This window comes from Thalassophryne amazonica, chromosome 14 (assembly GCF_902500255.1).
Source record: "Thalassophryne amazonica chromosome 14, fThaAma1.1, whole genome shotgun sequence".
Taxonomy (NCBI): domain Eukaryota; kingdom Metazoa; phylum Chordata; class Actinopteri; order Batrachoidiformes; family Batrachoididae; genus Thalassophryne; species Thalassophryne amazonica.
In genome coordinates, this window is record NC_047116.1 from 38101397 (window position 1) to 38115684 (window position 14288).

The 14288-nt window shown below is 39.4% G+C and overlaps 1 protein-coding gene across 1 annotated transcript in view; it reads left to right on the plus strand.

Annotated features, from left to right (window-relative positions):
• The window catches only part of cps1 (carbamoyl-phosphate synthase 1, mitochondrial), a 95434-nt gene that overhangs the window by 69707 nt on the left and 11439 nt on the right, over positions 1 to 14288 (plus strand). Inside the window, exons 29-32 of the mRNA XM_034185859.1 lie at positions 400 to 477; positions 7068 to 7175; positions 7635 to 7724; positions 7987 to 8157. Of these exons, the coding sequence (XP_034041750.1) occupies positions 400 to 477; positions 7068 to 7175; positions 7635 to 7724; positions 7987 to 8157 (447 nt within the window). The remainder of the gene's footprint in view (positions 1 to 399; positions 478 to 7067; positions 7176 to 7634; positions 7725 to 7986; positions 8158 to 14288) is intronic.

Here is a 14288-nt window from a genome sequence, read left to right on the forward strand (position 1 = left end):
TGTGCTGTGAGTGTGATGCTCTAGGTTTTGTTTTGTTTTGTTTTTAAAGCATTTTGTTATTATGACTGTGCTGCAGTTCAAAGGTTGGTGACACAGACTGCATTGAATACTCTAGAGCAGGGGTGGGCAACTTGTTCCAGAAAGGGCCAAGAGGGTGCAGGTTTTCTTTGCAGCCACTGACTCCACCAGGTGATTCCACTGATTAACTGATTCCATCTGCTCAAAGAGATGTTAATCAGTGAAATCACCTGGTGGAATCAGTGACTGCAAAGAAAACCTGCACCCTCTTGGCCCTTTCTGGAACAAGTTGCCCACCCCTGCTCTAGAGTCAAACAGCTAAGTTTTAGTTGTTTCATATTGTTGAGATAAAAAAAAAAAACCCTGTTGTGTGTCCTCCAGGAGCATCCAGTGGTCATCACAAAGTTCATCTGTGGTGCCAGGGAGGTAGAGATGGATGCTGTAGCCAAAAACGGAAAGGTGAGACATCACCAAAATCTTTTCTCCAGTTACACAAACATATCCCCTTTTCACGTTAGTATATTGGCATTCTGTATGTGAGTAGTTTGTACAGTGTGGGCTAAGCATATACACACCATATTCATGATGATACAGTTGACCAGCAGGGGCAAAAGTGTTCAATTATCCCAGTCTGTGGCAATTGATATATGATCACACAATATTCCCATCTTGCTGTTTATTAGATTAGTTGGCCATAATAGATATATTATGAGTTTTAAGTTATATCTGAAATTGAACCAAGTTTAACTTGAGGCTTAATTGAGAAAACAAATACATGAAGACTTTGAGGTGTCCAGACTACTTAGCTGGACACTTAGTTTAGTTTATCATTGTTGCTACAGTATAATCCGACAGTGATTGACAAAGCTGCAGTATATGTTGTCTGAGAAGAAGAGACAGCGACATTTCTACAGCTCGTTCTCCATCTAGCAGATGCTCAAAGTGCTTTACAGTGATTCCTCACATGCATATTTCCCCAACCAACGCCAATTCCTCACATGCATATTTCCCCAACCAACGCCAGTGTCCATTTTACAGCAAAGTGGACTGAGACAACGCAGATTTGTCTTGTCCAAGCACACAGACAGGTAGCATGAGTGGGATTCGAACTCGGGTTTACATACTGGCAGGCCGGCTCCTTATCCACTCAGGTACCTGCTCTACAAATCTGCTCTACAGTTTCCTGCTTTTGGAAAAGTCATACGTTTGGCGTATGCACCGAAAGACATCTCGATAAGAGTCCACTGTGCAGATGTGTGGAGTACCAAGAAGTAGAATGGCGTGATTTGCAGTGTAGGTGGAGCTCTCACAGCTGGTTCTGCGCTCAGGTAGGTAGAACATTTGCAAACAGTTGTGATTTTGACCAATCACAAATGTTTGTCAGCGTAGGCCTGAACGCAGCCTCAGAGAGTATCTCCCAGGCATGACCTCTTGCTGCGGTGGACACGAGCGTCATAATCATGTGAGTCGATACTGATCTTAAAGTGATGTGTTACAGCACGGCAGGATGGCCAACTGGTCAACTGAAGAACTAGTCTGTGCAGCCCCAAGTTTGCCACAGAGGTTCATCCGCCAGTGAGCTCTGCCTGGGTGTTTGCATTTTCTTTATCTTGGGAAGGGGGAAATTTATTTTATGTTTAATATGAAATTGATAGGGAATGGTAGATTGGGGCTAAAACCACATAGCCTGGACAAACCAGAGGTTAGTGGGTTTAATTTAAAATGAGATTTGTTGTGATTGAATTTTTTTCTTCTTTTTGTTTAACAAATGCAATCCCACATTGCACAGTATAACTGGCATTATTCCTTTTTTATTCTTCTTTTATTGATACCCCATTTTCATCTATAGTATCACTGTCATTCATCTTCTAGTCTAACATTTTGCAGTGTGCCATTATCTTTCTGTTTTTAATGGAAAAATAGGACAGGTATTCAGTCCTGCAGATGAATAAAGTAGAAGTAATCACATTCATCTTGGTGAAAAGAATTGCAGTGCAGATAGATCGCATGGTAAAATTGAATAGATTACACCGAAAATGTGGTTAAGTAGTGACAGAAAATAAATTTGCCCCTTTTAAATCAGTTTTCAGCCACATTGAACTGTTTTCATATTCAACTGATAGGTATCACAGACCAACGCACCCCCCCCCCCCCCCCCCCCCCAAAAAAAAATAAAAGTAAAATTATATAAATCTTAAAAAGCCAACAGGCTGCAAAGTAATGATTTAAAGGTACTTACTTTGTTAAAGGGGTTGAGTACTTGCATCACATTATTTTATGTTTGTCTTTATTTTGTTTTATAGAGATGTGTATGTATGTATGTATGTATATGTACACTCAACAAAATATAAACGCAACACTTTTGGTTTTGCTCCCATTTTGTATGAGATGAACTCAAAGATCTAAAACTTTTTCCACATACACGATATCACCATTTTCCTCAAATATTGTTCACAAACCAGTCTAAATCTGTGATAGTGAGCACTTCTCCTTTGCTGAGATAATCCATCCCACCTCACAGGTGTGCCATTCCAAGATGCTGATTAGACACCATGATTAGTGCACAGGTGTGCCTTAGACTGCCCACAATAAAAGGCCACTCTGAAAGGTGCAGTTTTGTTTTATTGGGGGGGGGATACCAGTCAGTATCTGGTGTGACCACCATTTGCCTCATGCAGTGCAACACATCTCCTTCGCATAGAGTTGATCAGGTTGTCAATTGTGGCCTGTGGAATGTTGGTCCACTCCTCTTCAATGGCTGTGCGAAGTTGCTGGATATTGGCAGGAACTGGTACACGCTGTCGTATACGCCGGTCCAGAGCATCCCAAACATGCTCAGTGGGTGACATGTCCGGTGAGTATGCTGGCCATGCAAGAACTGGGACATTTTCAGCTTCCAAGAATCGTGTACAGATCCTTGCAACATGGGGCCGTGCATTATCCTGCTGCAACATGAGGTGATGTTCTTGGATGGCACAACAATGGGCCTCAGGATCTCGTCACGGTATCTCTGTGCATTCAAAATGCACCTGTGTTCTTCGTCCATAACAAACGCCTGCCCATACCATAACCCCACCGCCACCATGGGCCACTCGATCCACAACATTGACATCAGAAAACCGCTCACCCACACGACGCCACACACGCTGTCTGGCATCTGCCCTGAACAGTGTGAACCGGGATTCATCCGTGAAGGGAACACCTCTCCAACGTGCCAAACACCAGCGAATGTGAGCATTTGCCCACTCAAGTCGGTTACAATGACGAACTGGAGTCAGGTCGAGACCCTGATGAGGACGGCGAGCATGCAGCTGAGCTTCCCTGAGACGGTTTCTGACAGTTTGTGCAGAAATTCTTTGGTTATGCAAACCGATTGTTTCAGCAGCTGTCCAAGTGGCTGGTCTCAGAAGATCTTGGAGGTGAACATGCTGGATGTGGAGGTCTTGGGCTGGTGTGGTTACACGTGGTCTGCGGTTGAGAGGCTGGTTGGATGTACTGCCAAATTCTCTGAAACGCCTTTGGAGACGGCTTATGGTAGAGAAATGAACATTCAATACATGAAAAAGTTTTAGATCTTTGAGTTCATCTCATACAAAATGGGAGCAAAACCAAAAGTGTTGCGTTTATATTTTTGTTGAGTATATATATATATATATATATATATATATATATATATATATATACCGTATTTTCCAGACTATAAGTCGCACCAGCCACTTTATCCATTATAAAGAAAAATAAACCATAAATAAGTCGCACTGGACTATCCCATGGACATACAGGTATGTTAACTTAACATGAAAAGTTCAGATCATAATATTGTGGCGACTACCATTTTCGGATGCATATTTCACCAGTCGTAACTTGTAATCTGCAGAGTATGATTTTCTTTTTGGTGGCATTTTTTGGGGCCTTCTCCGTTGTCTTGTTATCAGTAACGTTGAAATTTTTATTTTTCTATGGTAGTCAGAAGTCGCAGGAACATTCACACAAGCCTCGAGTGCCCTCTCGTGAGCTGCATTTTACCTACGGATAGGTTTGTATTTTGCGGACCACATTGCGAGCCGAACCGTGCAGCACCTACCTGCGCAGCTCATGACCACCCAGCGGTGTCGATCCAGCTCCTTCCAAATGCAGACGCTAATCCTCCGCCGTCGCTCAGTGCTCCCATGCAGCTCTCTGCGTCAACTCTGCTCACACTGATATCCAAGGGTTGAAGCTGTCTTGTTAGCCGTCCCGGAATAAACGCCATGTTCGTCTGCTTCAAACGCTTTTCACAATCGTCGACGCCAGCTCCTTCCAAGTGCACACGCTAATCCTCCGCCGTCGCTCACCCAGTGCTCCCACGCAGCTCTCAGCATCAACTTAAACACTCTGCTCACACTGATATCCAAGGATTGAAGCTGTTTTGTTCGCCATGCCGGAATAACAGCAAGCACCGTGTTCGTCAACTTCACACGCTGTGGGTGAGGTGAGGAATGCGCGTCCAACGTTCTGTTCTCTGATTGGTTATCACGACCAGCGTGACCTATAGGACGCCCGCCATACTACAGTGCCCATGATGCATTGCATTTCCTTTTCCGGTGGCCATTTTAAAACATAGATCGACTCTGTCACGTAAAATTGTTTTGTTACATTAAATTAATTGAGATCCTACCGGTATATTTTTCATTTATAAGTCGCACTGGAGTATAGGTCGCACCCCCGGCCAAAACATGTAAAGTGCGACTTATAGTCCGGAAAATACGGTGTGTGTGTGTGTGTGTGTATATATGTATATATATATGTATATGTATATATATATATATATATATATATATATATATATATATATATATATATACACACACATACATAAATACATACATAGTAACTTCTCATTTATATAGACTGCTAGAAATAGCTGCAGAGAATGCTGAAAACATTTAAATAATTATACTTTTTCACATCAGTGAGGTTGATTTTGATCACCTTTCAGCTTCATCCTGCACCTCCTTTTCCTTCAAATCTTTTGTCCCGTCTGCGCAGTTCAACTTTTTTCTTAAACTTACCATTTTTCCTCTTCCCTCCTATATTTTTTCCTCCATCATATTCATCTTCTCATCACTTTTTCAGATTATCTCTGCATTTTTAACAGTTCTACTTTTGTTGTACTTTGGGTTCTCTCAGTTCTTATCCTGTGCAGCTTTGAAACTCCATACGTCCAGTTCATCCACTTAATTTTTGTTTAATAACTCACTTTGTGGCTAGAAATTTGACGTGCTCTTTGCTCTATCTGTACATAAAAATCTGAAGATTTTGATCTTGCCTGCTTTTATTGGTTATTCTTTTGTTTTCAGCAGTTTCTATATATAAAATTGCTGGAGCAGTAATAAATATTTTATAACTGAACAGGTAATAGTGGAAGTTTGAATCATAATAATTTGCGATGTGCTACTGTATGTTGCATTTAAATTTGCATTCTCAGATTCACTTTACGTAAGAACAGTATCTTCTCGGTCAGTGAAGAGGTTTAAATTTCCATTCTCTCTTAATAATAAAATATTAATACAATTCTTTTTTTCTTTTTTTTTCTTGTTTTGCTATCTTGTTATCGTTAGGGGAAAGGAAACCCCACAGTGTAATCAAAGGCTTTCTGCATAATGATAAGCATTCACAGAAAGCAGGAAAACACTAATCAAAATGTGTGCTCAATGTTGATAGAAGATGATCGCCTCAAATTTATACATAAATTGTAAATCAGTGACGCCTGTCCACTGCAGTTTAACGTCTTAGCAGGGTGATTGTCAGCAGCTTCAGCCTCGTGAAAACTTGCACAACTGTATAATTGCTAATGTTACAAGTTGCTGTAAGCAACAGAGCAACATGGGTACTTGTCCCATATTCACCCCATCCTCCCCAACCCCCCTCCCTTGTTTAGGCTGAGTCATTTGAAGGGTGTCAGTATGATTGTTGGCAATCCAGCTCTTTACTTTCCTGAATACAGCTCCTCCTTTATCTTCACTATCACATTAACAAGCTGTCCATTCATTGAATGCCAAACAGGACTCATTATTCCTGGCCTGGTTTGGTGAGTGCGGTGGGTGAGAGACGCAGAGAGTGGAAAAGTCTGAGATAATGTGTATTAATTACAGGCTCTATTTGGAATGCTAATGAATGCTGTGGTTTAAATGAGCTAATGACATGGCAGCTCACACACATTTAGACACACTTAATGACAATCTTTTGTGTGTGAGAAATGTTGGCTCTATATGTGTGTGTGTATATATATATATATATAATATATATATATATATATATGCACACACATAATGCTGTTAACAAATACTACATCCTGAATGTTTACCTGTCAGTTTATGACAAATCTTATGTTTGACATCGTCGTCGACATCTTTTAACATAATTAATTAATTTCAGTAATGGTATCTGGTATCTGTCAGACTTGGACACCATGGCCCAAGGTGATGACTGGATCTCTCTGGTGCTGCAGATCTCTTCAGCGGATTCTTGGGTGCCACACCAATGGCTTTGTTGCAAATGAACGGTTACTTAGGGAAACTTGGATGCACAGTATTACTTGCATTGTGGAGGAATGGCAGCTACAACATTTTGGCCCTGTGGTACATTTCTTTGGGTATAATCCAGCAAAATGGTGCATCAATGTTGTGGACCCCAGTGACTGGTAAAGGCCCAGGTTTGACCTAGTTGTGTCACATAGACTGTTGCTTTTAAGAGGTGGATGTATCCCTGGGTGGTTGCCATGCAGGACCCAAAGTATTTCCATAGTTTGGTAGATGCTTGTGTATGTACACTTGCATTCATTGTGATTCATATAAGGAATGGAAGAGGGGTGGGGGGTTGGGGGGATCACTTGCTGTCTTTTATTCACCTATAATGTCGGGACTGCGTATTTGGAGGACATGCCTGTACACATTTCATGTTAAAGGACAATATGGTATGAATGGAACTGCATAATCTTGATTGTGTGAGATGGGATCATAGCTGTGATTACTGTAATACCCTATTATGACGTAACGTTGTTTGTCCAGGTTTTATGCCATGCCATCACAGAGCATGTGGAAGATGCTGGAGTGCACTCGGGAGATGCCACCTTGATGCTGCCCACCCAGACCATTAGTCAGGGTGCACTAGAAAAGGTACCACACACAAATTCACTTTTTTTTACATTTTTTTATATCCAATATCATATAATGATTAATATATCTTATTAAAATATTTAGTAATCGCAACAGCGTTGATAGCCAATGAATAACAAACATTGTATGTCACTGGTTCACCTCCCCTGAGCCTTACCCTGTTTTAATTTCTCTGAACTGTAATTAGTGATATGCTACATACTTCAAGGTGCTTCTATTTCAACGCAAAACAAATTTTGTGTGAAACTGAAGGGAAGTATACCTCAGTAGCATCCAATATTAAATACAATAAATAATACAATGATGCTAATAATAATATAATAAAGTTCAGTACTGCCATGACATTTGTATCCATGAGGTGCATATGTAAACTTATTACCTTAACTATATAAAGAGTTGGTGTTCTATAAAGTGGTTGAAAAGAAGGCTCATTTGTCTTCCCCCTTTTTTTTTTTTCAGGTCAAGATTGCCACCCGGAAAATTGCACATGCTCTTGAAATTTCAGGGCCCTTTAACACACAGTTTTTGGTTAAAGGCAATGATGTCATGGTAAGTGACATTTTCTAGTGTGATGAAAACATATTTACAACTTGTGACAACAAATATAGCTCAGTGGCTTTTATGTTCCTTGTTTCTTTCAGTTCTGCATTCTTTTTTCTTTTCTTTTCTTTTCTTTTTTAAGCTGTGGGTGGAACACAGTGGAAAAACAATAACATCCGGGCAAGTGCCCCACTGGTCCAGCAACAGATTTATGAAGACCCTGCTTTAAGTGGATTTTAGGTGACAGTGTTTGTGTTGTGTACTTTTTCAGGTAATAGAATGTAACCTGCGGGCGTCTCGCTCCTTCCCCTTTGTTTCAAAAACAATCGGTGTGGATTTTATCAGTGTGGCAACCAAGGTAATGACGGGTGAGCCTTTGGATGAGGCCAGCTTGCCATCTCTAGAGAACCCCATCATTCCTGTGGACTATGTGGGCATCAAGGTAAATGTAGTAACTGACTGATTGGGTTTAAGTTGGAAATTATTGCCAGCTTTATGATTTCTTTGATGAGTTTATCATTAATTTTTTGCACAGTACAACAATAATTCCTTGGTAGATGATAAGCAAATGACTGAAAAGGTGTCATACATTAGTCACAGTGGTGAAAGATTACCGAAAAACCATGTTTTTATGCATGTGGTGAACATTTCCGGGTTATTTTTGATAACATATGTCAGAATCCATTCATTCAATCCCATTCAGTTCCACTTACAAACAGTTGGTGAAACATTATTCTGCTACGTGAGATGGAGCTGGTTTGAGCCAAATTGTCAAATTGTCTCAGTGAAAACTCGAATCTGCTAAATCTGCATTTTATAGTTTTTCTGGACGCAAGCTATCTGAAGTTTTGGGGTGAAAAAATCTGAAACATAATGGCAGATTTCACAATTTTGGAAAGAGGACGGTCTGTCTTGTGATAACAGCATGAGGAACAAGTTTAGATGCCAGTGGTTAGAGGAAAGAGAAGAATGGCGTCTTGTCTTTCTATGTCAGGAAAACAAACCAGGGAGGTAAGATATTTTTATTTGATGATCACTTGCATTATGCATAAGACAACAGATGTTGGCATTAATGTACTTTTTATTATATTTAACCCTCGTATTATGTTGAAAAATATTGCATTGATGATGTTGCAGGTTATTTTGACCTGTACTGTTTAAATCCACTCAAAACAGTACAAAAACAAGGTTAAACCAATAACAACTTTATTTTAGATTATACAAACATTTAGAAAAGAGACATACATTTTTAATTAAAGCACTACATTTAAGAACTATTTAGTTAAATTTAACACTTTTTTCCATTTAACTTGCCTCATTTTCTCAGATTTTCATTGTTCAACATTTTCAGTGTTCTCCAGACCGAATGTAACTGTGTGCTTTCTGCAGATGTAATTCTTGCATTTCACACAACCAAAATACTGGTTATCCTTTCTTTTTCTTCATGAAATTTTGTGACTTTTCCTTATCTAAGGTCATGAACTGGTGTGTAAAATCTGGACACTTTGATGTGCAGAGTTTGTATACAAAGATGATGTGGGACATTTGGACCCAGACACTTTAATGTGAGCTGTTCAGCTCCACAACAAACATGTTTCTTTGATGTGCTCAGAGATGCATCTGTGTGCATTACAAGTTGCACAATACAAATTGTGTGAAAAGACTTGAATGTAAAAATTGACCTGACCCAACAAAAAAAAACTTTTTTGGAGATTTTTTTTTTAGGTTGGTAAATAGACCTGACAGTGCACCAGAATGCATCTGGTCCACTTTCATCACTGATAAGCTTCTTGCTTTCTTAATTGAAAAATATCATCAGCCTGTCTAATTATGAAATTGAAATAAAAACTTGAAACTTCCCATATGGTTCTCCCCAGACAATGGAATAATGGCACTGCACAGTTATAGTCTCATCACAGCACTGTTATATTTGTGGAGTCATCTCGTGTTTTTTTTTTTTAATTTTAAATTTGACAAATTTATTCATCAACCTTCATCAAAGCCGTTTAAGATATCAATCATAACTCACCTTTCTGCTGATTAAAGTCATTAACCGGGACTCTTGTCGTTGCGGGCAAGAAAGAATCATCTGTTTCACACTGGACAGGTTTTTTCACAGCTCAGGCTGTGAAAAATCTGTGGATCCATGGAATTCCATGGAGTCCGTGATGGGGGGGTGGTGTTAGTGTTGTACTCTGCCGATGGTCTGTAATCCTGATCATCTACGAGTTAGGAACATGCCTATCGTAAAGCAGTCCGACATCTTACAAGTTTTCTGTATACAGATCAGTATAAAGTGTCCAGTATAAAGTGCCTATCTCAAAGTGTTGTTACGATAGTTGCCGTAAAGTGGGACTGGTTGGTTACTATGGCAATGCTGTTTCTCTGTTGTTCCATGCTGCTTCTGTTCATTTCTTGTTTGGTCTTGTCTAATCGAAGACGCTGTTCTTAAGATAAAAGTAGCGTGTGGACATCATACTTTTACAGCAATCAAGGTTTTAAAAGAAGAAGTTCAATGTAAGTACATAATATAGTTATAAATATATTAAAAATACATGTATGACACAAGAAAGTGCCATCCAGCATTCTTTAATCAAATCTATTATTTTAATGTACATGTAGCTGTTTAATTTCAATAAATGTTGTTGTGAGCTCATGATTTGGGTGTTGTTGTGAGCTTAGCTACCTTATTGTCCAATATTTTGGAAACATGTATGTAATAGGTAAAAATATCATGGTGTAATTAAGTTAGTTCCAGAGCTATTTGGTATATTTAGCGTTTATTGTGCAACAAATAACATTCTATTATAAGAAGAACTTGGTGTTGGAGATTTTCTCATGTCTCTTAAGTTGTATATTGAGACAAGACTGAAGGTTGAAGTTGCAGGATTGTACTTGAAACCATCAACATGGTAGAGCTTCCTCTGGAAGAGGACATACAATGCGCTCCACTCCTCAGGTAATAATTGCCAACAGCACCACTATACTAAAAATTTCTAGGGAGAACTTGTACCAGATTGATTTCTAAGATTTTTAAACCTGCAGTGAGTTGAAAAATTATAAGGATGCAAAAGAGTCCCCATGAGTCTTAAAACAAAAAAAATTCAGTTGCATCTGTTCGTGTTTTGAATGGTTGGAGAAAATCACCTCAATGTAAAACATTCCTACATGTTTGGTATCTTTATAAGAACTGCAATTATTGTTAATACTACTTCCATCAGCTCACAGAACAAAAATGACAGTTCCTGCACTATCCTTCTTCCTAAACGTGATAGCGTGGGAGCAGTAGGGGCGCACCTACACACCGGCTGGCAGGCAACTTCTTAGATCAAGTGTGAGGGAGTTTCCGTGTCGTCAGCTGTTTCAAAGCAATTTTTTTTTTCTTCCCCAAAGTCAGTTCTCCCTCTAATTGCAACAGAGCTGCTATAGTTTGGAGCCAGTCACACGGGTATAATCCCCACCCTTCCCTGCCACCCAAAGTTTTCAATTTCCAGCTCTCGCAGTGATGAGGAATATTAATCAGAGTCATGAATACTCCAAGTGGCAGCCTTAAAAGACTTCCAGAGTTTATGTGGAGTCTATAATACTGACTTTTCTCTGCCTTTGCTGAAACACTTTTTGTAGAACATGATTGTCTAACAGAAAGGTGCAAATTTCTTCACTCCCATTTAACATATTACGCTTACTCGTGACAGACATTATCCAGTGTTTGTAGCCTTAACTGTGCGCCACACAAATGAAACTGCCCCCACACCAGCCTTTATTCTTGCCGTCCTCTACGTATCATCCAAAGGTGTGTTTTTGTTTCCTTCCCTCCCAGCCTCACTCTCTATTGCCCTTTATGTCTTCCCTTGTTTGGTGCATTGTTTGCTTTTCACTAACAAGTCCCCACTGTGTGATTTCTGTCTCTACATATAAACTCATAGCCACAATAATGCACTTCTATTTATGATTTCTAAAGCAAGAGCCCCCTGAAAACATCTGTAGAGATGGAAATCGATTGTTTGGTGTTTATTCCCTGTTGCACATTCAGTGGTTGAAGAAAAATAATTTCAAAGTTCCAATTGTTGATTGTTTTTGTTCCCCCTGACTGTGTTATCCAGGGCCCTTATATATAAAGCTGTGTGTGGAAAAATCTCCTTATTGCACCATAAAAGGTTCTCACAATTCATTGTGCAGTAAGTGGTCAGTACAAGGCACTCACAGACATTGGAATACACACAAATGATGAATTCAGGCACCGCTGCGGGCATATCAATAGCTTGGCAGTGTGTTCCACGTGTCAGTATGTTTGAGCGTAGATGTTAATATCGTCCCTTATGTTAATTGCTCAAACAACAACAAAAGTAATTACTAAAGGGGAAATTGTCACATTTGAGTTATAACTCATTTATAAATCAGACTTAATTTCCAAGATGACTAATGACCAGAAATAGGCCAAGGCACCGTTTCTCAACACTGCTTTGGGTAACAAAAAAAGAATGAATTGATCAAAGTTTCATGAGCTTTTAAGCAGTATTATGCTACTGGATTTGTTTGTTCGTGGAAAAAACACCTTGAAAGTGCCAAAATTAATTAGGTGACATCTATGTCATCATTGGTCTGCTTTTGCGATTGTCCTGGATCAAAACTAATATATCAGAGCGTTCAATGACTTCTTGGACGCGGCCATCAAAAGTGTATCTGTATCTAAAGTGCCACTTGTCTAAGCAATGGCATCCATGCCTCTGGGCCCTCAATTTTTTTGACATTGAGAAAATCCTAGGAAGAGCTATTGGAGTCATGAGGCTGCTGAACAGAGGTGTTTGGCAATGCCCATTCTTTTACAAGAGAATGAAGGTCCAAGTATTTGAGGCCTTGGTACCTTAAATTCTTGGACCTTCATTCTCTTGTAAAGGTATGGATGGGCATTACAAGAGAATGAAGACCCAAGTATTTAAGGCCGTCTTGCTATATATGGTTGTGAGACTTTGATACAAACCAGTGATCCAGATCATAACAATATTCCAAATTCCTTAAATAAGCCCTTATATGCACAGTAGAAAGCGCATCATGCAGATATAGCAGTTTATGTATTTTAATTGTATTCCAAAATAAATGGGCAAGAGATTGCCCATATGTGATCTAGGTGTGATAGTCTACTTTCAGGATGTTGTGAATGACTGTTGGTCTGTCTGGATGGCTGCTTGTTGGGACCCAGAGTGGTTCGATATGGTTGTGGATGTAACAACAGAACATGCTAGTCTGTGACCTGTGACAATCATGTGTATGAAGTGTTTACAAGAATCCCATAGCATCTGTGCAGAACACTGTCTCACTCACTTTGTAATGTATAGTGAACACTTGAACATCCAAGTGCTTAGGTCTCCCTAACACATTACTCAAACATGTTTTGCTAAGTCAGCATGAACATGTACTTAAACATGCACTTTCTTTAAATGCTTTTTACTGTTTTTGAGGGTCTATATATATATATATATATATATATATATATATATATTATTGGGAACTTGGACAAATAAGTAGTACTCACTACTACCATCTAATTTGTAATAAAGCAGTTCTTAATCCAATGGAAAATAAAGATGTATACAGGTGCTGCTTGCTCCTCTAGTAAGCCCCACAGTCACTGTATAGAAATGTCTAACTTTTTTATTTGCTTCTCCACAACGGCTCAGCTGGCACCCCAAGATAACATTGTTCACTTTGTGGAGCTTCCCAGTTCCTCATCTGGAAGGAGTTGGGCAGTCGGTGTGGGATAGGGGGATTGGGACATATTGTCTGTGTTGTTGCAGGATGTTGTGTTTGCAGAGCCACAGTTATTACAGCCGCAGGCATTCTGTACAAACTGACACTGAGGACAAAACATTACATTTGAGACCACTGAGCTTTTTTTTTTCTAATTGTTATTATTTAATTCCTGAAGGCTTCAGTGTACAGCTTCTCAAAGAATTTAAATCTTTATCAATGTTGGTGAAGCCAGAGCAGGTGTAGGAATTGTTTGACTCCATGTATCTTGACAAAGACTTTGTGTTGAGGTGGAATTTGATACACAAGGTCAACTCACCAAGACCTCAGACAAGTCAGTTGATCACATTTTAAGTCTAACTGTGGCCGCTAAGAGACTGAGTCTCTGAAACCTTGTATCTTGACTGTTACTTTGGAAATGAAGGTGAAAGTTGGCATGCATGCTCACCTCAATAAGACTTCAGATAGCTTGTCCTGTCCTCGTAGCTACCAGGTGCTTGGATAATGGGCTTTTAACAGCCTCGTCCTCACCACACACATGCCTCTAAAATCCTTCTTTGTCCTCGTAGTACCCCGTACACAAACTCCTCCACGCTCTTGTTGCTAAATTTTGAACTTCTTGAAATTAGCGCCATGATGATGATGATGATGAATACTTTGAGCAAGTTAAAAACATTTATACATTGCGCACATTCATCTTTGAAAATCCGTACATTACTCAAAGGGAGTAGAATGAAGTAAAACTTATATTTTCTGCCCTCTTTCACATGTTTTATTTTCGACTACGCAGACAAGAATAAATAAAAATTTTTTTGAGATCATATA